General features: G+C 65.2%; 1 protein-coding gene across 17 annotated transcripts in view; it reads right to left on the reverse strand.

Moving 5' to 3' along the window:
* Window positions 1–745: 745 nt before the first annotated feature.
* MCF2L (MCF.2 cell line derived transforming sequence like) overlaps window positions 746–26557 on the reverse strand; it is a 90147-nt gene continuing 64335 nt past the window's right edge. For 8 of the 17 annotated variants that reach the window (XM_070380703.1, XM_070380702.1, XM_070380704.1 and 5 more), the window contains 27 exons: window positions 24040–24159; window positions 22265–22381; window positions 21737–21886; window positions 21176–21300; window positions 20813–20927; window positions 19730–19849; window positions 19252–19443; window positions 18683–18874; window positions 18183–18342; window positions 17461–17534; window positions 16642–16715; window positions 15344–15410; window positions 14730–14845; window positions 13576–13645; window positions 12472–12564; window positions 12233–12325; window positions 11676–11801; window positions 10709–10930; window positions 10537–10629; window positions 9599–9677; window positions 9400–9466; window positions 8498–8616; window positions 8039–8131; window positions 4695–4816; window positions 3552–3664; window positions 3383–3486; window positions 746–2306 (listed from right to left, as the gene is read on the reverse strand). In XM_070380703.1, coding sequence (XP_070236804.1) covers window positions 2221–2306; window positions 3383–3486; window positions 3552–3664; window positions 4695–4816; window positions 8039–8131; window positions 8498–8616; window positions 9400–9466; window positions 9599–9677; window positions 10537–10629; window positions 10709–10930; window positions 11676–11801; window positions 12233–12325; window positions 12472–12564; window positions 13576–13645; window positions 14730–14845; window positions 15344–15410; window positions 16642–16715; window positions 17461–17534; window positions 18183–18342; window positions 18683–18874; window positions 19252–19443; window positions 19730–19849; window positions 20813–20927; window positions 21176–21300; window positions 21737–21886; window positions 22265–22381; window positions 24040–24159 — 3102 coding nt within the window. In that variant the 3' untranslated portion in view covers window positions 746–2220. Of the gene's footprint in view, window positions 2307–3382; window positions 3497–3551; window positions 3665–4249; window positions 4351–4694; window positions 4817–6701; window positions 7070–8038; window positions 8132–8497; window positions 8617–9399; window positions 9467–9598; window positions 9678–10536; window positions 10630–10708; window positions 10931–11675; window positions 11802–12232; window positions 12326–12471; window positions 12565–13575; window positions 13646–14729; window positions 14846–15343; window positions 15411–16641; window positions 16716–17460; window positions 17535–18182; window positions 18343–18682; window positions 18875–19251; window positions 19444–19729; window positions 19850–20812; window positions 20928–21175; window positions 21301–21736; window positions 21887–22264; window positions 22382–24039; window positions 24160–26557 lie in introns of those variants that run through there. The other 9 variants (XM_070380708.1, XM_070380710.1, XM_070380701.1 and 6 more) reach the window with 6 other exon arrangements.

The following is a 26557-nucleotide window of genomic DNA, read 5'->3' on the forward strand; positions in this document are numbered from 1 at the left end:
TGTGAATCTCCTGCTTCTTCTAAGGACACCAGTCATTGGACAGGAGACACTGTGACCCCATCTCAACCTGCTGCTCCTACAGTGACCCCATCTCAACCTGCTGCACCCGCAGTGACCCCGTCTCTAAGCAGGCGGCCTTCTGGTGTTCCGGATAGAGGGGTATTTTAGGGGCTGCTCTCTGCCCGGAGCCCCTGGTTTCACTTGAGCAGAGCTGAGCTGAGCCTGTGTTTGGAGCCACACGTGCGGCATCCTGAGCACAGGACCAGCAGGGACAAGGCTCCTTCTATGGCTTCTCCAAGCATCCCTGCTGAGCCGGTTTCCACAGACAGATGCCCTGCGGGCACGGGTGTCAGCAGGCATCAAGTGAATGCGAGGGGCAGAGGCGCTGAAGTCTGGGGGATGCCCCCGGGGGTGGAGGGGACACGGCAGCCCAGGGCGACTTGGCTTTGAGGAGCCTGTGCTCCCCCTGGCGTTGCACCCTTTCTCCTGGCAGCCAGGTCTTCTCAGTGACCAGTGGCCGAGCAGGGGCAGGCCTCACCTTGTCCTGCCCCTGAGGAGGGCGAGGGGGCACAGGCGCTGGCGTCCAGTGGGGAGAAAGGCGGCCATTGTGAAGAGCCTGGGGGCCTGCTCACTCGCGTTGGAGTCTGGGGGCACTCCAGTGAGGGCGGCCCCCCCAGTGAGGGCAGCCCTAGCATCACCGCCCAGTTTCAGGCCCTGACCCTCTACAGATGAAGGCAGACTGCAAGAGTTGCCGATATTTATTTCAAACTCCATCCATACAATAAAGAATTCTGACTTTTAAACTTCATTTACATCAGAAGGTTAAAAAAAAAAAACAGTGGCTGAAACGCGAAGTTTTAAAGTGCCTTCATGAGGAAGAGGTCACAGAAACGGGGCCAATCCCAGGCAGGGACGGCAGGAACGGTGTCTGAACAGTCAATATATTAAGTAAATTACGTGACTCATCGTTTTCCAAATAACTTACATGCTTCCAGAAAGAGCTGCAGACCTTGCCCGCCGCCCACTACACGGTTCAGAGAGGCCTGACCCGCCTGCCGACCGGGGCCGCGGCGGGGCTGCAGTGGCCTGGGGCTCGGGCCGTACAGTGACCCCCTGCCAGCAGCCTGGAGGCTATAGACACACGGCCGCGCTGGGCGCGTGCGCGCACACACACACACACACACACACGCACACGCACGCACACGCACACGCACACACAGAAACGTCTGCCCCAACCAGACACAGAAGCACTTCCAGACAACAGGATCTGTTTCTGAAACACACACAAAAACAGTAGAACAGAAGAGTTTTCTTTCCAGTTCTGCCTCGAGTGGAATAAAATAAATTCTGCTCCCGTGCTCACGGCACGGCCACGCGGGACCCGGGGCGGGGGCGGCCGAGCGCAGGGCTTCCCGGGCCCGGCGTCGGTTCGGGTGACACCTGCCAAAACGGCATCTTTACGCGTAAAAACAATAAAAATACCCTAAGTCAGTGAAGAGTGTTAAAAAATCAGGAGTCCCCTCATTTTTCTGTAGAAAAGAAAGTTAACCTCTTACAGTTTACATGTTCTTTTGAAAATTAACCTACACAGATGAAGGAATCTCCTTGGTTTTGCGCCGCCGGTCTGTAGCGACTCTGCCCGATTCTCCGGGGCCCCCTCGCACCTGGGAGCAGGTGGCCTCAGAGGGCGCCGTCGAGTCCCCGGGAGCCCCCAGGTCACCCAGTGCCCTGTGAACCCCGGTAACAAAAATAGTTCTATATCAAATACAGTATCAAATTGTCACTTCATGTAAACACAGTGATTCCTGGTAAAGATCAGAGGCCCAAGTACCACAAAAAATGGCCGTAGGATTAATCCCTGCTTAAAAAAAATGTGTAAAAGACCATCTATCCCCACCCCCATCCCCAGCCTTCAGCCAGGCCCTCGGGCGCTTCTCGGGACGCAGCTCCACAGGATGCACGCTCCTGCCGCCAGAGGCAGAGACGTGGAAACAGAGGCAGCGGCCACAATCGCGGCTGGGGCCCTTCCCCTGGAGGTCTGTCCATCAGCTCGGTCGGTCTGCCCCTTCCTAGGGGATCCGGTGCTGCACTCCGCTCTGCGCCTGGGAAGGCGCCCCGTCCTCGGGGGCTGCGGCGGCGCTGGGTTCCGGGCACAGCTCGGTGGGCAGGTGGCCCCAGCAGAGGCCAGCTCCTGGCGCTGCGGGCAGGGTGGCCGTGGTGCTACCCCTGCAGGTCAGCGAGGGCGGCCGTGCAGCTCTCACTGCAGCTGGACGAGGGGCTCAGCACCGCGGAACCCGCACTGGACTCTGAGGGCAAGCAGGCGAGGGCTGCAGCGGGCTGCGCGGGCAGACTCGCTGGCCCCCAGCTGCCTGCCGTCACCGCAGGCCTCACCTGGGCGCTCACGGGGGTGGGGAAGCATTCACGGGGCTGGGGGCACTCACGGGAGTGGGGAAGCATTCACGGGGCTGCGGGCACTCACGGGAGTGGGGAAGCATTCACGGGGCTGCGGGCACTCACGGGAGTGGGGAAGCATTCACGGGGCTGGGGGCGCTCACGGGGGTGAGGGGTGCTCACGGGCTGGGGGGCGCCACGGGGGTGAGGGGTGCTCACGGGGGTGGGGGCCACGGGCTGGGGCGCCACGGAGTGAGGAAGCATTCACGGGGGGGGCACTCACGGGAGTGGGGAAGCATTCACGGGGCTGGGGGCACTCACGGGGGTGAGGGGTGCTCACGGGCTGGGGCGCCACGGGGTGAGGGGTGCTCACGGGGGGTGGGGGCGCCACGGGGTGGGGGTGCTCATGGGGGTGGGGGCGCCACGGGCTGGGGGGCGCCACGGGGGGGGGCGCCACGGGGGTGAGGGGCGCCACGGGGGGGGGGCGCCACGGGGCTGGGGGCGCCACGGGTGAGGGGCTCAAGGGGTGGGGGCGCCACGGGGTGAGGGGCGCCACGGGGTGGGGGCGCCACGGGTGGGGGCGCCACGGGGTGGGGGCGCCACGGGGGTGGGGCGCCACGGGATGGGGGACGCTCATGGGGATGGGGGGGCCCACGGGGGTCTGGGGTGCTCACAAGGGTGGGGGTGCTCATGGGGCTGGGGGGTGCTCACAGGGGTCGGGGGTGCCCACGGGGGTCGGGGGGGTGCTCACAGGGGTGGGGGGTGCTCACAGGGGCCGGGGGGCGCTCACAGGGGTCGGGGGCACCCATGGGGGTCGGGGGGGTGCTCACGGGGGTAGGGGGTGCTCATGGGGCTGGGGGGCGCTCACGGGGGTGGGGGGCGCCCATGGGGGTCGGGGGGCGCTCACGGGGGTGGGGGGCACTCATGGGGCTGGGGGGCGCTGACGGGGGTGGGGGCGCTCACAGGGGGTGGGGTGGGGCACAGGGCTCACCTGGGCTGCTCAGGCACCCCACGGGGCCACCCTGGCAGAGGAGAGTGGACAGGCTGCGGGCGGGCACCCAGCCCTCGACGCCGGAGCTCAGGTTCCGCACGCACCTGCAAGGGGCTGGGTGAGGGCGCGGCCAGGCGCAGGCGAGGGGCACGTGGGGCGGGGGTCTTACCAGAGGCCCTCATCTCCCTCCTGCACGAGCTCCACCTCGTCCCCGCTTCTCAGGGCCAGCACGTCGGAGACCCCCTTCTCGTCCAGCCTGGTGACGGTGTACCTCCCGGGGACCTGGGGAGGCACGGCAGGGCACCCCATGCACCGTAGCCCGCAGCTGGAGAGGCCTCGCACAGACCCCTGAGAGCCCCCGGCCTGCCCTGCCCCTCCGGGCCCGTGCGCCCGCCACCGTGGCCCTGCTGCCCCCTGCCTGGGCCACACCTGCGGGCACAGAACGAGTTTGGCCGGGGGCTCGTCTTTCACCCGTGAGAGGGGGCTCCTGTCCCCCGTCTGCCTTCAGAGCCCGGCGGCCAGCGCCTCACACACCAGGTGCTCAGCACCTCTGTGGACAGAGTTACCAAGCAGCGCGGACTCGAGGGGGAGGCTGTTCTGCGGGAGCGCGGGGGCTCCAGCCTCGTGTGACCGAGCTGTGCAGGGGTCGCACCGCCTGGCATGGGAGCGGGCAGAACTGGGCCGAGGCCCCTCATCCTCACGGGGGGCCAACATCGTCCTCCCTGGACACCCCGCCCAGCCCCGCCCTGGCCCGGGACAGCACCTCCCACCCTCTGGCCACCCCGAGAGCAGGAGGCACCCCCCCAGGCTTGCCTGCCCACTGAGGTTCCCCCGCTGACCCCTGGGGTCCTGGCCGGCTCCACTCACTCTTAGGCCTCCTCGGGAAGGGCCGCCGGGCCCCCTGAGACGCGCCTGCTTTCCCCCACCTACGCGTGTCTGCCCCGTCCTTCTCTGGGGTGCTCTGTGTGCTGCAAACAGCTGGTATGAACCAGGGCAGCAGCCAGCGGCAGCGAGTAACTGCTGTGTGTCCTGACTCTGACGGCTTATGCTTCCCTCGGGGCTCATGCGAAAGCAGAACTTTGTCTCGAAGGCAAGTTTGCACCTCGGACAACGCAATTCTCTTAAACGCTGGGGTGGAGACGTGCAGCGTTAGCAAAGCTCCCCTACAGGGCAGAGCGGGCAGGTGTGCGCTGTGGGCCAGGCTGATGTGAACTAACAGAGGGCAGGCACAGGAAGACCCTCCCATGGCCCTGGGGCCCCGGGCCCCTAAGGGTGCAGCGGGGAGCACCGGCCAGGTGAGAGCCCAGGTTACCAGCTTCCCGGGGCCCGCTCTGCCCTCCTCCTCCGCGTCCGAGGAGTTGACGGGCTCCTCGGTGCTGGACCAGCCATCGTTGTCCTCAGGCGTCTCTGATGGGTGGGACGTTTTGCTCCAGCCTAGAGAGGAACAGGCTCTGGTGAGGATCCCCTCATGATCTGCTGCCAAGGGAAGGCCCTTTCTGTGACCACTGGCAAGCACAGCACCCCTCACCGCACGGCGGGCAGCGGCCAGGAGGAGGGCTCCTTGCCGGGGCTGGGCTGAGAGCACCCCGGCTAGGGAGGGCGAGGGAGTGGCTGGGAGGCCACTGGACGACGCTTCTTCGGGCTTTATAAACCACGCGAACGCTCCTCGGCGAGTGCTTCCACTGCCCTGCATCCCCAAGGGCAGCCACCGTGAGCATGACCCATGGCCCCACGGGGGCCGTGTGGGGAGCAGGAACTGCGAGTTTACAGCCACAGACCCCCCTCCCTGCCCGCTGGGGCACGTCCACAGTCGCCCAGCGCAAGAAGTGCAGGGGGGCGCTGGGCTTGGTCACCAGGGGCCCTGGCGCCAGGCAGCTGGCCACAAATGTCTGCTCACCCCGCCCAGCACTGACAGGGGCTCCTGGCCAAACGGAAGCAGGAGTGTGACGGGGGACAGTGTGGGCAGACGATGACGCTGCTGCTGCGCAGAGCACTGGCCCCAGGACGCGGGCGCCCGTAAACCCGGCTGGCCCACAAGGATGGGCACTGCCCTTCGGTCACGCCCGGCTGCCCGAGGCCTCTGAGGGACCCTCTGTGCCAGGCGAGGTGGTCCCTGTGTCCACACTGGCGGGAGTAAGGGGGAAATGCTGGGCCCAAGGCCGTGTAGGAGCTGGGGGCTTGGAGGAGGACATCGGACCAAGGTGACCGTGAGTCTGGTCACCTGTTGTCCCTGTAAAACAGCCACTGGTATTGACACTGGAGAAAGAGGGGCTGATGGAGCTCCAGGAAGCAGATACTTGGTGATGGCAAGGGTGGAAGCCAAGAGACCTCACTGTGCCCTCATGTGGACTGAAGTGACTCACCACAGGGGAGGAGGGGGAGCAGCGGGAGGGGAAGGAGAGAGGGGGAAGGGGAGGAGGAGAGGGGAGGAGGGGGAGCAGGGGGGAGGCAAAGGAGAGAGGGTGAGGGGAGAGGAAGAGAGAGGAGGGGGAGGGGAAGGGGAGGGGAGGGGGAGGGAAGGAGGGGTGGAGGGGAAGAAGGGGGAGGAGACGGAGAGAGGGGGAGGGGGAGAGGGCAGGAGGGGAGGGGGCTGGCCGCGCTGGGCTTGCTCCAGGCTCTAACACCCCTCTGTGGATGTGAGGTCACCTCACTGTCTCATAGGTAAGCGGGGAAGCTCAGAGCTGACACTGCTGGGCTCAGAGGCCGTGCAAAGCGTCTGAGCTGCACGGGGCAGGGGCCCTGGACCAGGAGAGTCGGCAGAGCAGGGAGGTGCCTCGGACACCCCTGGTCTTAAGCAGGAACCCAAAGGGCCCACAGCAGCCTCTCCCAGGAGCCCTGCGGGAGGCGGCTCCTTTCCCCAGCCTGGGGCTCCACAGGGCTGAGTGTGCAGGGCTGGCCTCAGGCTGGCCTGCCTGGGTCGTGCGAGGGCGTGGCCCGGGTCCCTGGGGCACAGACTGTCCTTGGAGGCTAGGGAGGGCCCGGTCACCCTGAGTGGTCTGAGCACGGGGTAGGGTCCAGCCACACCCGAGGGACCGCCACGCTGTCTGGGAAACGCAGGATGAATCACACAGTGGAATCCTCTCTGGGAACCTCAGACTCTCAACCTGGGCCGGGGGTCTTGGGGTCTCCTGGGCCGCAGGGGCGACAGAGGCCAAGACCTGAGCTTCACTGCAGAGCCGACCCGTGCGTCTGCACAGCGGGAGCCCCCAGGAAACTCGCAGTAGGAGGCTCCACCGGCTGTTGTCCCCAGAAGTGTGAGGACCAACAGCAAGGCAGATCGGGCCTGGGGCACAGAGCCCCGCAGCCCCACAGCCTCTGCGGAGACAGCCCTGCCCGTCCCAGACGCCGGCCAGCGTCCCCAGCCACTGCCTGGCACTCGGCGGTCAGCTCTGCGGCGCTGGGCATGCCCAGCCTGAGGCCCGGCAGCCAGAAGCCAGACGTCACCAGGGCTGTCGTGGGGGCGTCAGGTTTGGAACAAAACACCGACTCTGCCCCTGGCTGGGAGGGACCTACTTGGCCGGGCAGCTCAGATGACAGGTGAGGGTGAGACAGGGTCCCTAATCGGATGGGGAGGCAGGTGTCAGGCCTTGTCCAGAAGGTGAGCCACTCTACCTCGTAACCCAAAAGGCGTGGGGTCGCTCTTTACTTGGTGTCGCTTAGCTTTTTTGTCAGGACTGGTGGGAGAAGCTGCAGAGGGGCGAGAGGCAGAGACAGAACAGGAGAGCATGAGGCGCAGAAGCTGAGCACATGGGCAGTGACATGGATCACGAGCTGCAATGAGACCCGCGGCCAGAGCTGCCTTCTGGGGACTCCGAGCCGAACTCGCAGGTGGAGGGACCCAGGGGTGCACCTTCCGGGGACTCCGAGCCGAGTGCGCGGGCGGAGGGACCCAGGGGTGCACGGGGAGCCCCGTGGGAGGGCGGGAAGGGCTGCAGATGACGCGGCGTCGGCGTCGTGGTGTCTGTGTCCTGGGCCCCGCGTGCAGCACGCACCGGGCACATGCTCTGCAAACCCGGCGAACGTGAGGACCAGGATGTGTCCACCTTTTCGTTTGTTTGTTTGAAGCCAATTTAAAATGATTTTGTAAATTGGAAAAAAAAAAAAAGCTCCAATTTTTGGGGCCCATAAAAAGAGCTCCAGTCTTTGGTGTCTGGCGGGGAGCCCTCTAACGACCCTCCTGCAGCTTCTGGGCATGCTTCTCGCGTATATCCGCTGCCTGGGCGCCCCAGTGGGCTTTGAAACCCCCCTTGGGACACTCTGAACCTGCCTGTGCGTTCAAACAGTCCAGAGGGAAGTGAAAGCCTTGCTCTCTGGCAGGCGGGGGCCTGACAGGGAACGGCGGGAGAGGATGGGCTCGCGGGAGGAGCTGGGCCAGAAGGCAGGCAAAGGACACTCGGGCCCCCAAGACGGGCCTCCATCAGAAGCGTGGGCCTCCTCCTTCCCGAAGAAAAGGCCCCGAAAAGAGCTCTGGCCGCACAGATGACAGACACACCAGCGTTGGGGACAGAGAGCGACGGGGTGGAAGATGCTCCCTGGTGATGAAGGAGGCAGATGCCCTCCCGAGACGGTCCACGCGGATGAACATGGCACCGCGGGTGATGAGACACAACCAGGGTGCGAGCTGCCCCGAGGCCGTGGGCTGGCGGGCGCCTTTACCTTTCTGGGCTTTGAGGGCAGCAAAGCTCTGCAGGGTGAAGCGCTTTTTAGAAAGGGCAGAGCTTTCTGAGGTAGAGCTAGTGACCGCGTCATCTGCGGGGAGAGAGGGTGGTGCAGGGGGTGCTGGGCGGTCACACCCAGGTCCCCCCCAGGCCCCACGCTTGACACGGACCTGCCCGGGGCCACGGGGTGTGCATACGACCCGCCTGCTGTGGGCACCCACAACTGTCCTGGTGCTCTGGGCTCAGCCCAGCACCCACCTTCGCCCTTCTCAGGGGACCCAGAACTCGGGGCTCAGCCCAGCACCCACCTTCGCCCTTCCCGGGGGGCCTGGCACTCCGGGCTCAGCCCAGCACCCACCTCGCCCTTCTCGGGGGGCCTGGCGCTCCGGGCTCAGCCCAGCACCCACCTTCGCCCTTCCTGGGTGGCCCGGCGCTCCGGGCTCAGCCCAGCACCCACCTTTGCCCTTCTCGGGGGCCCTCTGCTGTGGTGTCGGCCCCCCGTATCCCTCCAGGCTCAGTGGGTCCGTTTTTCTTTCTTCTAACTTTTTTATGTTTCTTGTGCTCGCTTTCAAGGGACTAATGACGTCAGATGCGTGGAAAAAGGAAAAGAACATTGCCGTTAGCATTCACAGGCCCCCGAGGGTGGGGAGGGGATGACCCTGAGCTCCTCCCCAGCGCTCGGGCCACATGTCTCCCACTGCGGGGCCGTGGCCATGCGCCTCCAGACTCTGGGTGTAGCCAGGGGGGACACCACCTCCACAGCTGCTAAACAAGAGGCGGTCTTGTTGTTTTTTTCTCCCACAGGGTAACCTTTCTCCTTTAAAGCTATTGTTCTGTGATTTATTTATTTAGACTATATCCTACTCCACAGATGATTAGACGTGGCTTACATAAAAAACAGTAAAAGAATAAATAGTGGATGGATAAAGCAACAGAAGAAAAATGAGGGCAGAAGACACGTAACGAGGCCAGTGTGAAATGAGTCTCCTCGTCCCTGTCTGCCCGTGAGCCGTGGGCCCCACAGCTGTGAGCCAGTGTGCTCCTAGGATCTGGCCACCTGGGGCACTGCCAACTCTGACACATGGGTGCTGGGCTGCTCTTGGGACAGCCACCCACTGCGCGCTGATCGTGATGGGATTTCTACGCCCTCCCCAGGAGAAAACAGGAACACAGGGACTGGCCTCTGCCTGAGGCTGGGGCCAGAGGCACAGGCCTTGACGCTGACCTGCTGGGACTGACCAGCAGCGTGTGAGCCCGGGACACACCCCCGGGCCCTGGGCGGTGGGCTTGGGGACCAGGAGACATGGTGGCGCGGGTTGGCTGGCTCCCACTGGGAACCCTGCACGCGGCGGGCCTCACCTGGTGCCAGCTGGTGTGGGCAGGGGCAGGCTCTGGGACTGCTCGAGGGCGCGGTGCTGGCTGGCCTCTGTGGGGAGAGGGGCCCGGTGCAGTCAGGATCTGGGGCCGCGTGCCCTCCCCTCCAGGAGCCTGGAGGGCCAAGGGTTGGGGCTGCTCCGAGGGACCAAACACGCCCGGGGGGCAGGGAACAGGCCCTCACCTCTGCACGCCTGCAGCTGGCTGGTCAGCACCTTCCGGATCTCGCTCACCCAGGCGGCCTTGATTTCAGGAGTGGGTGCCTGTGCCCAGAGCAGACCAGGGGTGAGTGCGTGCCCACCGTGACGTGTGCCAGTGTATCCCTCTGCAGGTGCCCGGGACCCGTGGGAACCGGGGGACAGTGCTGCACTGGGGGTGCAGGAAGGAGCCCTGGGGCGAGGGTGCGCTGGCTGCCGGGCCCGCACCCTGCGGCTCTGACTCTGACTCAGCGGGAACCCTCAGAAGAGGGTGCGCTGACCACTGGCTGTGCTGGTAGGCGCTGGACTCTGAGTATCCCAGGCTGGTGCAGAGCCGGGCGCTGGCTGAGGCCACTCCCGCTGCAGCTCTGCGGGCCCTTGGCTGGCCGAGCCGGCTGGTGTGTTGTGAGCTGTGACCAGGTCGCCAGGGCCTCCTCGCTGCCCTGGGGCCACATCCCCCAGGGTCGCCAGGGCCCAGACCACCAAGCGTGTCAGAGCTGTGGCGGGCAACGTGGCGAGGCGCCTCCCGGGCTGAGCTGCTCTCTCGGGGTCTCTGTCAGACACGTGGACGCCCCGAGAGCTCCACCATCTCCCACCCCCACGGCGAGGTGAGGACACGCTCCCCACACGAAAGCCGCGTACGCGTGTGCCAGTGTGCACGTGCGGCACGGGCCGCCCGCATCGCCCCGCCGTCCCAGCACTCAGGAACCTGCTGCCCTGCCTCCAGAGCCCCTCTGCCCTGCAGGGTCCCTGCTCCCCGTCAGGGCTCGGCTCCGTCACCGACAGCCCAGGGCAGCCCCACACAAACGGGGCAGGAGTGTGGGCTGGCCTCTGGGAGATAAAACCTCAGAAGGTCCTAGACGGCGGCCCTCAGCCAAAACTGCTCAGGGGCACCCGCACGGGCCAGGCAGACCCCGGGGCCCACCTGGATGATGTACACCTCCTCCCGGGCGTTGTACCAGATCTCGAACTTCTTGGCGTCTCCTTTCACGTTCTCCGTGATGCCGACGGCCGTCATCTGTGAGGGCAGAGCAGGTGGGTGGGCCTCCGGCGGGGTGCCCTCCCCGGAAGGCAGGTGCCCAGCCCGGGGCGCTCACGTTCAGGGACTGCTTGTAGCTGTAGGAGGGCGCCTTCTCGTAGCCCTCGCCGTTCTCCTCCCGCCGCTTACAGAAGAGCACGGCCTTCTCGTGCAGGAACAGGTGGCGCTGCATGGGCTTGAAGCGGGCCAGGTCCTTCACCTTGGCGTGGCCCCTCTTGTGGTCGGTCCACACGCTGAAGGAGCCCTGCATGAGCAGCCTCCCCAGGTCACTCAGGTTCCCCTGAGGGGCGGAAGGAGGCCCGATGAACGCCAGCGTGGGCCTGAGGCCTCGGACGCAGCCAAGCAGAAGGCCTGTCTGGGAGCCGGCTGTGGCCCGTGGGGCCCAACCGCCACCACTGGGGAGAGTCAAGGGTACTGGGAAGGTCAGGGGTCGCGGGGACGAACAGGGGATGTTTGGGGCAGGGAACTGCTCTGTGGGACGCTATCATGGGGGACGCTGGTCACCCACTTGTCCAAACCCAGAGCGTGACCCCGACGTGCGCTGTGGACCCTGGGTGAAGGGTCAGCGGGGACCTGTCGGCTGTGACGGGCGCCGACTGCGACGGGAGGGGGCGCTGTGGGGGCCGATGTGCACCCGGGGCGTGGGGAGGCCTGTGTGCTCCCTTACATTTCGCCATGAACCCAGAACTGCTCCAAAAAGAAAGGTGATTAAAGGGAAAAGCAAAGAGAGGGCGAGTGCTGGAGGGATTTACAAAGCGGAGAGGAACCAGGGAACGGCCTGAGCGCGCGGCGGGTGGAGGGGCGGCATCCCGCTGTCAGGCGCTGCCTGGGCGAGAAGGGGAGGGCCAGGAGGGGTGGTGCCCGAGCCCGGCCGGCTGAGACGCGCCCTGGGGTGGGAACGTCCTGGGCTCCCGCCAGCAGGGCGGCGCGCACGGGATTCTGGGTGACGTGCGTGCAGGCCGCCCCCCGCCCGTGATGGGCCCCTCAGGCCCCGCCCCGGGCTGGCAGGGTGGGCGGAGCCTCACCTCGTAGCCGGTGATGGCGATCAGGTGCATGGAGTCGTTCACGGCCTTGAGGATGCCCAGGATGGAGCTCAGGGCCTCCTGCAGGTCCTCCGCCCCCTCGCAGCTCTTGCTGTATTTAAGCATCTCCTGGTGGGGGGGGGGGTCACTGCCCGTCTGGACTCTGAGCCCCACCCCTGGGGGAGCGGCTGGGACGCCCTGGGACAAGGGTGTGGCTCCTGTGCGGTTGTCACTGGTGGGGGAAGACCAATGTGCCCTGGGGCACTCACCCCCCGCCTAGATGCAGGGTTGGGGGATGGTCTTGCCTGCCTGTGTCCCCGACCCCGGCCCCTGATGATAGGCAGTGCACGGGAGGCTCTCACAAAGGCGTGTGGGGAGCCAGGGCCCCGCAGACATGGGAGGAAAGTGTCCAGAGACCACGGAGCTCAGGGATGGGCTGGGGCGACTGCCACTGTGTGGTATGCGGCTGGGAGGGTGGCCAGACCAGAGCCAGGCTCCGGGGAGGGGGCATCAGGCCAGGCGGGGGGCGGAGGGGCTCCAGGGGATGCCCGGCCTCTCACCTTCAGCAGCAGCTGGTACTTGGTGATCCTCTGGACTGGCTTCAGCAGGTAGGAGTCCAGGCTCAGCTTGTGGTCCAGCTTCTTCTGGCACTCCTGCACCCACCACACCCCCTTAGACCGCTGTCACCCTCCCTTGGAGCGCCAGCCTGTGGAGGACCATCCCACCACAACCTCCTTAAGACGGCTGCCGCCCTCGCCCCAAGCTCGGCGTGAGGACAGGCGGCACGGCCGGGACACACCTGGAAGAAAGGGCAGTCGGAGCACTGTCTCCACAGGCTCTCGGAGCGCGGCTTGTTCTGACAGTACTTCTCGTAGATCTGGAACTCCTCCATCTGCCGGGGAGCGGGGCCGCATCACGGGGGGCCCGGAGCCCACCTCCGAGTCTCAGCCCTCTGGGAGGGGACTCCCGGTTCCCTGGGCCAGCCCAACTCGCCCCCTCTCTGTCTCAGATACCACGGCTGTGGCCGGTCAGCCAGGTGACAGCAGCCCAGAAGCTCCATCTCAGGGCTGCCCTAGTCCTGGCGCCTCTCTTAGAAACATTCGGTCCGTGTGGCCGTCTTTGGTCTCAGGGAACAGACAAATAGACACAGGACCAACACAGACTTTGTGAAGGACTCAGCTGCACGTGCATGGGGGTCAGGACGCCGGCGGGCTGATGAACGGTAACTGCCGCCCCCACTGAGGCCCGCGTTCCACAGGTCGGGGGCGCGGCCTGAGCACCTGCACTGCCCCTCGGTCCCCGGGGGGGCCGATGCTGGTGACACTCCCCACCCCAGGTCTCAGCACCGGGAGGTGCGCCAGACTGAGAGCAGCACAAACAGGGCTCCTCTGCCTCTTCTGCCCCGGCGCCGGCTCCTGCCTGCGCCTGCGTGCTGCTGGGTCAGGGTCACCAGGGACAGCATCCTGCATCCCATCCTCCTGCTCCCAGAGCCTGTGCACGGCCCCCAGCCCACTGCTGGTCCTGCATCTGTGACTGATACCTCAGAGCACGCATGACCACCCAGGGTCAGCTGGTGTGCTAGGGACCAGCAGGGAACTAACGCCGCAAGGACAGTCAGCACGCCGCACTCGCGCCCACAACTCCGATGCCCTGCGATTCTGCCGGCTCTCAAAGCTGGGGTCCTAGGTCTCTCTTTTTTGAGCTAGTTACTGGGCTTTAGGGAAACTGTGCTCTTCCGGCCCTAACGAAAAGCATCACGGCATCTCAGCCAAACTGGAAACATCTGTCCTTGTAATCTCGGTTGGCCAGATGGGGACCGTGACAGAACTTAAAGCCACTGTGGCTTTAGGGAGCAACTTCAAGGTGTCAGGCCTGCAGAAGGACACGTTTGAGAAGCACGCACCCGCTCCAGAAAGCACCTGCCAACCAGCTCCGGGCAGTCCGTGTAGTTCTCCAGCTCCCTCAGGAATATCCTAGATGAGGAAGTGTGTGCCAGGTCACGTGAACATAGCCAGAATATGACGGCAGCGTCACCAAGTATTAGATGTTCTTTTCCAAACGCCTATCCCAACTCTGGACGGTGCCTGAGACCGTAAGCAGGCACGCGCCGTCTGACTTCAGGGCCTGCAGCCCACGCCTGTCCCTCCCAGGGTCCTGACTGCACCGAACGCTCAGGGACACGCAGCCGTGGCCCCGTGGGGACGCCTTGTTTCTGGAGAACATGGACACAGACCAAGGGGCCGTAGCAGCAGATGGGGCCTCTTGAGGCCCAGCAGCCCCAAGTGCTCAGTGGGTTTTCTGCAGATTCAAGGGTCCTGCCCTCAGGAACCTCCACCCTATGGTGCTGACCCTGAGCCTGGGCTGAGTTTTTGTCTGGGCTTCCAACTTCCATGCGTCTATCGGGTAAATCCTGGCACAGAGGGCGGCTGTGAGCCAGGGCCTGGGATGCGGAACGATGGGACAGCCCAGGCCCCCTGCTTACCCTAACCTCTCAGGGAGGTGCACCTGAAACCCGCTGCTTCCTTTACAAGCTGCAGGTGATGGAGGCTACGGACAGGGGCAAAAGCATGTGGTCAGACAGAAGTCCCAGTGCCCCCGGCATCCAGGGAGATGGGGCTGATCCCACAGCCACGGGCCTGTCCCCGGGCATGCTGGAGGGACCCGTGCACGGCAACCTTCCTCAGGACCACAGGCTTCTGCCCCCATCTGATTCCCTCTGCATCACTATTCAACTTCCCACGAGCCCCTGAGACCGCTGAGGGTGAGCGGCCCCAGAAGGACTGCCCACGTCTCCCCAAAGCCACACAGAGGCCATTGGCCCTCCCACGAAGCGGGGATGGGCAGAAAGGAGAGTGCGCTGTGCCCATCCCTTATGGGAACGGGCTTGGCCCTATGGGCGCGCGGCCCCTTTGTAGCTCCCTGCCGCTCGGGGTCTACCCTGGGCTCGTCCCGTCTGAGCCTGCTGCCTATCTGCTTAACCCCTTGACAGGAGGAAAGGCTCTCCCCCAGCAAAGCTCCGGCAGGCAGGGCCTCCAGCCACCCAAGGGAAGGCCCAACCTGTTATGAAAGTGGTAAATTTCTTCCATGTTTCCAAACAGGATGTCCTTCTTGTTCTGAAGGCCAGTGGAGATGAGATGAGTCATTAACGGGTTGTCCATCTCCGCGGCGTAGCCCTGCGGAGGGGGGAGCGGTCAGCGCCGGAGGCGGGCTCCACGACACCACCAAGTGGGGAAGTAATGCTGCTCAGATTTAGGAATCAAATCTACTCGAACTCATTCCGGAAACACAAGCGCAGAAATATGAGTTACAAGCAGCATCAGTTACTTATTTTTGTGTGTGTGTGGGGGGGGCCTCCATCCATTTCTTCACCTTTCAACCTTTCTAAACTCAGGCACATCTCCTACGAAGGGGACAAAGCTTACACTTGCGTTCTGGCGGATTATCTCTGTGCCCGCACCCTCGTGACCACAGCCCAGACCCTGGGGCAGAGAGTCCCCGCACCCAGAAGGCCCTCCGCCATCCCTAGGGAATAGCCTCTCCCTCTTCCTGCAAACACATCCCAGTGCAGCTGTGCCTGCGTCCACATGCCCTGGTCCCGAGAATGGACAGCTGACGGGTTTCCAGCTCCTGGCTGGCTCAGCAGGGCTGTTGTAGGACGAGACCACCCTCACCTCCAGGACGCACAGCAGCTCCTCCACGTAGACCCGCTCTGTGTCCAGAAGCTCCTTCATCACGTGCCTGTGGGCGGGCGTGCTCTCATGCACGAGCTGCTTCCCACTGCCTCCCAGCTACCACGGGCCACCTCCAAAGGAGCCCCGACTCCCAGACCACGCACAGTTCCAAGTCCCCGACCCCCAGGCCTCCCCACTCCCAGGCCACAGTTCCAAGTCCCCTGCCCAGACCCCTCCAGGAGAGGACCCTGCTCCACGGCCCCCCCAGCCTCCCACAAGAAGTGGGCCTGTGTGACCTCTGGGGCCCTGCTATGTGCTGTCAGGTTAGGGACGCCCAGGAGGGCACGGGCTGGCAAACGGGCAGGCCAGACCTCGCTTTGTGGACCAGGATCACCTTTTAACTGCCTATGACCAAGATTCCCATTTTTAAGCCGAAAACAGAGCTTGGGTTGGGACCATAAGCAGATGACGGCTAGCCCGTCGCCAGGCCCTGTGCGGTTCTAAGTGCCCATCCTCCACACAGGGCGGCGAGGGGCGTGGAGAAAAGGCTCGGGCTCCCTGGCCGCGGGGGCAGAGCGTAGTGTGGACTGGCGAGGAGGCTGTCCCCGTGGATGGAGGGCAGCGTGGAGCCTGGGCAGTTTCTCTGAGTAGACAGGAGGGCCGAGAGCAGTCCCAGGGGCAGGGGGGGGGGGTCTGTGGGAGAGTGACCACCACTAGAGTAGGGACATGGGCAGGGCCTTCCTGTGAAGTCCAGAGTTTGGTGGCCAAGGGCATGTCTATACAGGTGCTATCCTGGCAGGGGGGGCAGTGTGTCGGGCGAGGGGGGCTGTGGGCCGAGCAGACCCTCCACAGAGTGGAGGGGTGCAGGAAGAGACGGTGAGGGGAGCCAAGAAAGACGAGTGACGCCCAGCATCCAGTGGAGCCGGAGTCAGGAAAGGCTGTGGGCAGGGCTGGCGGGGGCGGGTCCAAGGCTGGCCCTGCACATGTGGCCTGAGAGTCAGGGCCGTGCCCCCGAGTCATGTCTCCTGGGCTCAGGGAGGGAGAATGTCCCTGCTTCAAGCCCCAGGGCCGCCAGCCGGGTGGGGGCAAACGTGGCCTTCCTGAGGAGCACGCAGAGGGACACCAGCACCCGCCAAGTGACCCTCGAGGTCAGCTCTGCTCTGAGCTGCTCCTCCCGGGGGCGGGGGTCCGGCCACCTCTGCTCCTCGGCGTGCAGACCCTCTCGGGGGGCGGGGTGGGGGCTGAGATCCCGGTGGGCTGCGCTCCCCCTCGGAGTGGCCAGGGAGGCAGCCACCCACCTCCGCAGGACGGCCAGGCTCTCCTCGTCCCCCGTGGAGCCGCCACGGCCCTGCCGGCCCTCGCTCACCTCACTCTGCGAAGAGAGAAGCCGGCCAAGCAGCGCACTTTCAGAGACAGAAGGTGAGGCCTAAGGCCCGGCTCCAGAGCCTGACCTCCTGGTCCCTCTGGGGAGGACAGGAGGTCCCGAGGGTGGAGCAGGAGGGGAGAGGGCCCAGAGAAGGCGGGGAAGTTGGGGTAGGGCCGGGTAGTGAGGGGGCGGGGCTGGGGGCAGAGGGGCGCGGGGTCAGGAGGGCAAGGCGGGGAGAGGGCGGGGCTGGGGAGTGAGGGAGCGGCAGGGAGAGTGAGGAGGTGGGGCAGGAGGACCAGGAGGGGAGAGGGCGGGGCAGTGGGGGCGGGGAGTGAGGGGCGGGGTCAGGAAGGCCTGGAGGAGAGAGGGCGGGAGAGCTAGGGGGCGGGGCTGAGGAATAAGGGAGAATGGCAGGGAGAGGGGCGGGGCTGGGGAGTGAGGGAGCCAGGCAGAGAGCTAGGGGGCGGGGCAGGAGGACCTGGAGGGGAGAGGGCGGGGGGAGGCTGGAGAGTGGGGGCGGGGCCGGGAGGTGAGGGGGCAGGGTTGAGGAGTGAGGGAGCAAGGCAGGGCCGGGAGTGAGGGGGCGGGGCATGAGAGCCTGGAGGGCAGAGGGCGGGGGGAGGCAAGGGAGTGAGGGCCGGGGCGGGGCGAGGGGCGTGGCCAAGGTGTGTGGGGCTGAGGAGTGGAGGCGGGGACAGAGGAGTGAGGGGCGGTGCCGCGGAGTAGGGGTGGGGCCACGACCCGGGCTCACCTTGGCCCTCCTGTAGGGCCCTCTCCGGAGTGCACTGCCCTCGGAACTGTGGTTCTCAGAACCCCTCCGGATGCCTGGTTTAGGAAGGAGAGAAGGAGGGGAGCGACCTCGCATCTCTCGGCCTAGAGATGGAACGCGTGTGCAGGGATACCGAGCAAATGCCGAGAGCAGCCCAGAGTCGAGGAGGGAAGCACAGGAACATGAAGGAGGCAGTGGGAGACGGGCCGGGAGCCCCATGGGCTCGCCATTCGCAGCGGGGCCCGGCTCCCAGTGACAGGGAAGAACTCTGTGCCTGGAGTCTGAATGGGCCCACGAGCTGGGCTCAGAGGCTCTTGGCGTGGACAGGCAACACTGGCCAGGGCTGCAAAAAACGGCAGGAGCCATGCTGGCTGCTGAAGCTGTGTGTTTTGGGGACAGGAGGTGACAGGAAGGGCCCAGCCCTGCCTTCCAGAGGGGATGCGCCTGGGGAACCAGGAGGTTTCAGGGGTGGAGGGCCGAGCCACACAAGGGGAAAACCATTCCAGCTACGGCGCTGAGGACAGACGGCCGGGACAAGCCCAGGCAAGGCCCTCGGAGCCACGGTGGACCCGGCCCAGCCACCACAACGCGAGCAGCATGGCCGAGAGGGACCGAGGGAGGGGCCCAAGTGCCAATAAAGCTTTATTTACACAATGGGCTGGACGGAAGGGGGCATTCCCTGGGGTGAGAGGTGCTGCTTGTACCTGGGGAGGGGCAGGGCGACTTGGTGAGTGCTTCCGGCCGGGGGGCCACGGGCTGCACGGGCCGAGTCTGCTTGGCCGCCAGCTTCTTGAGGCTGGCCTGCCTGCGGTGGAACATCTCCTCCACGCTCTCCTGCTTCTGGAAGACCCTCTGCACATGCTCCTGTGGAAGGGGATGGCATGCTGGACTCAGCAGGACATCGCAGTGGTGCTCCGAGTGTCACCGTGACGCCCGTGGGCCCCGCTCGGCCCTGGGGGGGGCTGGGGTGCCAAGGGAGGAGGTGGCTGGCGGGGGTCTGTGGACAGCCGGCAGGAGCGAGCAGTCGGGGTCCAGCCGCGTCCAGAGGCTGGTGGAAGCGGGGCCCAGAGGGTGGCCAGGGCATGGAGCACAGGTCCTGCTGGGAAGCAGGGACCCCCGTGGGGTGGGAAGGGAGGGGGACAGCATCCGTCCTGAAATGCCCCCGCCCTGTGCCTCCCAAGTGCCCAGGGATTTGTCCCCTCACCAGCAGGTCTTTGGTGAGGATGGGCTCGTAGTCCTGGAAGATCTTGCTGAGCTCCTGGATCTTATTTTCTGCCCCCGTCTCCAGAAACCTCTCGAGCTCCTGGAGGGCGGCCTCCGCGCCATCCTGGGACTGGCACTTGTCCACAGGCTGCGATGCCAGCAGGTAGATGCCCTCGTCACACCACTTCATGGACTGCGGGGGGAGAAGGCGCCTTGGAGGCTGCTCTGGTGTCTCAGGCGGCCCACCGACCGCTGTGCTCTGAGACCGTCCACAGGACAAAGCACGCAGGTCCTGCCAGGTCTAGAGGGCTCCCGGGGACGCGGGCCTGAAACCAGGGGCCTTGCCCAGGATGGGATGCAGCCACACCGAGGACAAAGTGCAGGGAACTGGCTGGATGGTCGCCTCTGGGTTTTTTGTGGCAGGTGAGTCCTTGAATCACCAGTGTTGGCGCGGGACCATCTGGGTCTCAGGAGAAGCCCTCGGGAGGCTGGGGGCCACTGTCCACCCAGCACCTGTGGTCTGGCCCCTGCAGGACCAGGGGCGGGGTCAGGGTTGGGGGTCGGGCCTACCGCCTCCAGGAGGCCGTGCAGCTCCAGCGACTTGCCCAGCAGCCCCCTCCTCCGCTCCACGTCGGCCGCGAACTGGTCGCACAGGTGGCGGAGCTCGTGACACTTGGGGCGGATGGAGTCCACGGCATAGTGCTTGTGCTCGATGAGCCGCTCACCCTCCTGGGACAGCGTGCGGGCCCGCTGCACGGCGGCCTACAAGGCCGCCAGAGACCAGCTCAGCTTCTCGGGGCAGAGAGCACCTCCTGCTTCTGGGTCGGCGGGGGCGGGCTGTGGGCAGGTTGGGGGCGGGCTGGGGGGGGGGCGGTTGGCAGGGGCGGGCTAGGGGCGGGCTGAGGATCGGTGGGGGCGGGCTGGGGGTCGGTGGGGGTGGGCTCGGGGTGAGCAGGGGGTCGGCAGGAGCAGGCTTGGGGTCGCGGGGTGGGGTGGTGACACTGGGGCGTGGTGTCCCCACGGTCCCGCCGCCCACGTCCATGCTTACACTGGACTTCTCCTCGAAGCCGGTCAGGTCCTTCAGGAGGTGCTGCACGTGTGCCAGGCTGTTGCCCACGTCGGTGAAGGTCGTGACCTTCTGGGCCAGCACGTCCAGGGCCGATTTGACCTGAGACGGGGCAGCAGGGTGAGAGGCCATGCAGTGAGATCAGTGGGAAGGCCACAGCTGGGGGACGGAGGGGCTGCCGTGGAAACTGGCTTCAGGGAGGGGAGAGGGCCCGGGCCTCCCCTCGGAAGGGGGACTAGAGGGAAACTTCCTTGATCTGGAGAGGACATCCACAGAACCCTCCTGCCAACACCCCAGGTGTAACACTGGTGACGGACACCTTCCCCGGAGACCGCGCCCCACAGGGAGGGCCGTCCCCTCTCGCCACTGTGATCCCAGTGGTGGACGCTCCAGGGCACCAGGGCAGACAAAGAACAGACACAGAGACACGCAGACAGAGAAGGAGGAGATCAAGCCGTTTCCGTCTGCACGTGGCCTGATGGTCTGTGTGGAAACGCTACCAAACAGTGCCTGGATTGAGCTCGGCAAGGTTTCAGGGCACAAGATAAGTACTCAACAGTCTGTTGTGTCTCTACAGACAGCACAGCACACACAAGACACCGGAAGAGAAAGCGTGACACCGTCTACGGTTGCTTAAAAAGTGAAACGTGTACGTGTAAACCCAACCAAACACGTGCTGAGCTCGCGCAAATGACACGCGCTGACACCGAAGAAAATCTAAACAGATGGGCAGACAGAGGCGTTTACTGACGGAAGAGTCAGTGCAGTCAAGTGCCGCCTCTCCCCAGAGCGAGGCACAAGTTCAACACAATTCCTGACAAAACCCAGTGGGACTTTCTCGGAGACACAGATCAGGTCATCTGACATTTACACGGGAGGCGAAGGAACCGGAACAGCTAGGACAACTGTGAAGCAGGAGGGTAAACGGCTGGGAATCCCGTCTGGAAGGATGTACCATCGGCACTGAGGTTCCAACCAGACCCCCGGCTCCTCGAGGCCGCGAGTGGTTCCCACGGGACACATCACCCACGCCAGGGCCCCCCTGCAGCCCCCCAGGCCGCTCACCTCTCGGAAGTCCTGCTCGAAATGCCGGAGCTGCAGGCACTGCTCCAGTTTTTGCTGATGTTTTGCCCAGAACTCGTCAAAGGCGGCCTCGGTCTCGTTCAGCTGGGCCAGGAGCCTGGGGAAGGGCGGCAGCCACGCTGGTGTGGAACCGTGAGGCCCCTCCTGGCAGTGCCAAGCGGCGGGGGCTGGTCCGCCCTCCTCATTGGAGAGGACGCGTCGGGGGTCCTGTGTGTCTCCCCAGAGCCTGGCCTCATTTCCGCACGGTGGAGGGCACGCTGGGGGCGGGGCCGCATGTCCCCCCAGAGCCCAGCCTCCCTCTGCATGGTGGAGGGCGTGGCCGGGCTGCGTGTCTCCCCGCCTCACCTGTGCACGGTGCTCTGACTGTCCAGTTGGTCCTGGTTGGGGCTCTGATCTGGGCTCCGGGCCAGTGGCTCGTGGATGCTCTCCAGGACGCGCCGCCCCTCGACAAGCGCCAGCCTCATATCCTCCTGTGGGACGTCCAGGCTCGTCATCCAGGCCACCAGCCCCAGATTTGGCCCTGGGTGGGGCCCCGAGGGGTCAGAAGGCACCGCAACGAACCCCACCTGCCCCCCCCAGACCCTCTGCTGCCCTCCCACCCGGTGCCCCCGGGAGGGGGTGCTGGGAGGCACCGGTGCGGTGAGCGGGCAGGGTAGGGTTACGGGTCTCCCAGGCAGTGAGCAGGAGTAACAGGAAACCGGGGCCCCATGTGTCTGCTCCATGTTCAGAGGGAGCTGGGGGCTCTCATGGGGGCACCCAAGGACCATCAGCGGGTTGGGGAGCCCACAGTGTGCGGCCGCCTCAGCCGACCCCATCATGTTCATCAAGAGGCCAGTGTATGCTGTGGCTGCTGGTCAGCTCAGCCATCCGGGTCGGCTCCCGCCTCCCGCCATCTCCCACACACACCTTGGCTCTGTCCTTCTTCTCCGTGTGGGCGAGGAGCACGGAGCTCGTGGATTGCACGTCATTGGGCAGCTCCGTCTCGGCCAGCTCGGTCCCAAAGGTCTGCAGCATCTGCGCCGTCTGCTTGACCAGGAGGGCGAAGCTCTCGATGGCCTATGTTGGGGGGAGACTGTCAGCCCGAAGCCTGTGCACTGCGCCCTCCTGGGCTTGAAAGCCAGGCTGCAGCCCAGCCCCTCGGGAGGCCCCCCAGCCTCAGCCCCAGCCTCAGCCTCAGCTCCTGCACAGACGTGGGCTCTGCACCTGCCTGAGGGTGATGCCAAGAACCCAGCTGGAGCTTTTCTCTGTCCCCGTGTTCCTGAGGCCCAGAAAGCCACTCCCGACAGGACTCACGTTTCTCCTTCAGATGCCGAGGTCCACTGAGACCGTCGGCTCATGCTCAGGGAGAAAGCTCGGGAAACGGCACCAGGTCCTTGGAGCAGGCGGAAGCCGCGCGGCTGGGCGGCCTGGGGCCATCGGGGGTGGGGGACTCACTGTGCGATGGCGGAGCCACCTGGAGTGGCAGTAGGCCAGCGTCCCACCCAGGTCCTCCGTCAGCTGGGACTTGTCGATGTAGCCGTGTAGTTCTGGGACTGAGCTCAGCATTATGACCTGGGGGGACGAGACCACCTGTGAGCAGACTGCCCCGCAGACCCGGACGGAGGGGCCTCCCAGCTCCTCCCACGGCAGGCACGGTGCAACGCTCCCTGGGCCTCAGCTCTCCCATCCATGAAATGGGTGCACGGTCCCAGCAGATGATAGCCGTTGGGAATAAGCAAAGGCCTGGACAGAGCCAGGCACTCTGCTGACATGGGGCATCTGATGGGTGAGGGGCCTGCGTGTTCATGGAGCCACACAGATTCCAAAGCTGCCCATCTGTCTGCATTCCCGGCAAAACCCAGCAGGCTGCACGGGGGCGGAGGCAGGCACCGGGCATGGCTATCGTGGGAACAGGGGCCTGGGGGCTCTTCCACCTGGGAGGGTTTTGTCTCCTGTCTTGCTCTTGCCCTTCTGAGGTCACTGAATCCATGAACTTTGGATAAAAATACCACCTTTGCTTTGCAAACTGTCAGGCGCTGCTGCCGAGGTCCTGGAGGCTCAGTCCCTGTGCCACTGGACACCACCTCATGTTTTATTAACCACTGAGTCTGCTCCAGGCCAAGGGGCCATCCAACACGCCCCAGGTCAACACTGACTGTCTCCATGTGGGGGCGGGTGGAGGGGACACGGTGCCGCTAAGACCTCAGAGGACCGCCCACCCAGCCATCCGGGGGCCCACGTTGAGACTCTTGACTGAGATGTCATCTTCTCTTAAGAACAGGCTATGGTGCCAGCTTTCAGCAGAGACATCCAGTCTCTCTTCGCCGTCCAGCAAGGCCGTTCGCCCAGAACACCCTGATTCACGCCAATAGGAGTGGAGACGGGTCGGTCAGCTATCCAAGGACTTAAGGCTCTTCTGTGATTTCCATCTGCTCTGTGTCAACTGAACCACCATGGAAAAGGCTGGAGCCCACCAGCCCTCTTAACGTTTTCTGCCCAGCGCTGAGTCAGCATAGGCCCAGGGCACCAACATGGACCCACTGCAGCAGCCGCCCTCCCCGGACGGCGCTTCCTGAGTATCGAAGGGTGACTGAGATGGGCCGGGGAAGGGGCGTCGTGGGCGATGGATCCTGTGAACCTGGCTTCTGAGAACTCATGGGTTTGGTCCCACGTGGCCGGGTGCAGGGCGACCACTGTACTCAGGGTGGAGACCCCTGCCCTCGGCGTCAGAAACTGAGGCTTTTTGATGCTACAGAGATGGGCGCACCCATTTCCCTCCAAAGCCTGGGGGCTGCACCCCTGGGCCCTGGCCAGTGAAGGCCCTCCGTCGACGCAGGAGAGCCGACCTCGGGGACGATGGCCCACACTGGGGTGCTCAGGTTTCAAGAGCAACCTGGCAGGTCCTGCTGGGGAGGTCACGAGGTGCCGGGCACGAGCCCCTGTGCTCCCAGGGTCCTCTGCCGGCAGCCCCTCCCAGCCCTGCTCCCGGAACCTGACTCGACATGGCCTGACCTCCCCAAGGGAATGCAGCTTCCCGGGTGAGCAGCCTCTAAGGGATCCACACAGCCTTGGCTTTCCGAGGACAGCCGGCAGCTGCCGGGGCTGCCCCGTGCCAGCTGGAGTGAGGAGGTGAAGCAGAGTCCTGCCGCAGCCGGGGGGTCACTCACACCCACTTCCCCGCCCCGTGTCCTGGGCAGAGTGGGCGCTCCCCACAGGAGGTGGGCACTTACCGGCACCTTCATCTTAAAGTCATCTCTGTTGAACCTGAAGGCGAGGTCGGAGAGTGTCCTCTGGAAGAACCCGGTTGGCCGCAGGACGAGGACGAGCTGCAGGTTTGCGGGGAAGGATGCCTGCAGGGACACAGACCGCTCTCCGTCTGGGGTCCACATGCCCATAGCAGCCCGCGGCCCCACAGAGAGGACTGGGTGCCTCCCCCACGCCAGCGCCAGCCCGGGGCGGAGCTGGGTACAGACACTGCACTCAGAGCATCGCCACCCCTCACGGAGAAGAACAGCCACACTGCTTGGAACAACTGTGTTACATGGCTTGTGGTCTTAAAGGTCAAAAGCTCTGACCTTTTGGGGAACTACGCTCAATACCTTGTAATAACCTGCAAAGGAAGAGAACGTAAAGATACACGTACTCATACATACGCGTAACTGAATCCCTTTGATGTGCATCTGAAACCAACATGACGTTATAAATCGACTTCAATACAAACTTAAAACAGCAACTGCAGGAAGAGCTTTGGCCTTCCCTTCTGGCTGAGTCATGCGTCCCCACACTCTTATTTTGGAGTCCAAGCCCCCAGCACCTCAGAATGGCTTTAGGGTCCTCACAGAGGTGACCGAGTCAGGATGAGGTCGTCAGGGTGGGCCCTGACCGGACATGCCCCGTAAAGGTGACATTTGGACATCGAGACCCACAGAGGACGCGTGTGGGGTGGAAGCAGATTGGGGGTGCTTCCACTGGCCGAGGGTCTCCAGAGGCCATTGGGGGGCACACACAGACCGCCTCGCAGCTGCAGAGGGTCCAGCCGGCTCAGACTCCCCATCCAGATGGGGAGACAGGAGGCCCTGCCATCTGAGCCCTGCTGTGGTCTGTGGTGTCTGTTACGATGGTCCCCAGAAACTAGGACACCGGTGGCGTGAAAACAGACACACACACACACACACACACACACACACGACAGAGAAAGGAGACGCGAGCTCACACCCAGGGCAGGCGCTCACACCCAGGGCAGGCGCTCACACCCAGGCGCAGGCGCTCACACCCAGGGCCGGCGCTCACACCCAGGGCAGGCCCGCACACACGGGCACGAACTGACTTGCACGTGCATCTGAGCTCTGTGTGCGGGGCGTCTGGCCCTGGACGAGCCGCCCTCTGTGCCCCGGGTTCCCGTCGGCAATGGGGGGAATGGGGCGCCGTCCTCGCCGGGCCGGGCCGAGCTCCCTGCCGCCCACAGCATTCACACCCAGCTCTACACCCGTGACGGCCGCTTGGTCAGCCCAGGCCCGGTGCCCGGTCCCCTGGCCTCTGTCTGAAAGTAAGCCCCTCCCATGAGAGGGAAGCGAGGAGAGGCCACAGGGCCGCCCCTGGCACGGGGCAGGCGGGCAGTGCCCCCGGGCACAGACACGGCCAGCGTCCTGCGGCTCCTCTCCTGCCTCGCCCGGACATGATGCCGCCCCTCTCTCCCACGTGGAAGCTCTGGGACCCTCCTGAGCTGTCTGCAGTCAGGACGGGCCCCTGCCCAGGACATCTGGAGACGACCCACACCCGCCCACACACCCCAGGTCCTGAGCATGGCCCACAGGGGCCCCTGACCCCTGGGCTGCCTGACGTGGCTCGCAGGCATGCCCTTCCTGGCCTCCTCGCCCAGGCCCCCGCCGGCACGTCAGGGGCGTCACAGAAGCCTGGGGCGGGCTCCATGTCTGAGGGCCCAGCCAGCATGTCCCTGAAGCCCACGCCTCAGGGGCCGCCCTCCCACCGTCTCTGGGGGCCCCTGACTCCCCGCAGCCTCCGTGTCTCCCCAGGGGCACCGCTGCATCATCCAGGCTCCAAACAAGACGTCTCTTCAGGCTGGACCTTGCTGCCCTCTCCTGCTCAGACCCCCACGTCGGAGCGCGAGCTCCCCTTGCCAGGGCTTGCCAGGGTTCCTGGCCCCTGCCCCGAGTTTCAGCCCTGAGAGTCACGCATGGGCCGGACATCTGCTCAGGGATGCTCTGCTCCACCCGTAGCCACCTGGGGCCTGGGAGGTCCCCAAACCCCGCCTCCCCCCAGGCCCTCCTCTTCCTCCCCCAGAGGCTCTGCACGCCAGGACTCCCCGCTGGTCACACCCCACTGGTCACCCCCCACAACCCCAAGCTGTGCCTCCGGCCTGGCCACCCTGACCTCCTGCCTGCCAGTCCCCTTCCCGTGTCACACCTCCTGTGGCCCCGGGCGCGTCTGCCCCGCAGTCCCCAGTCACAGCCCTGGAGGGCAGGACCGCGTGGCCCCCATGTCAGCCCCGGAGCAGCCCCACTGGGCGCCGTGGGCAGGACTGCGTGGCCCCGTGTCATCCTCAAAGCAGGCCCGCTGGGCACTGTGGGCAGGACTGCGTGGCCCCGTGTCAGCCTCAAAGCAGGCCCGCTGGGCGCCGTGGGCAGGACTGCGTGGCCCCATGTCAGCCCTGGAGCAGCCCCGCTGGGCGCCATGGGCAGGACCGTGTGGCCCCGTGTCAGCCCCGGAGCAGGCCAGCTCAGAGCTGCG

This window comes from Bos mutus, chromosome 12, assembly GCF_027580195.1.
Source record: "Bos mutus isolate GX-2022 chromosome 12, NWIPB_WYAK_1.1, whole genome shotgun sequence".
Lineage (NCBI taxonomy): Eukaryota > Metazoa > Chordata > Mammalia > Artiodactyla > Bovidae > Bos > Bos mutus.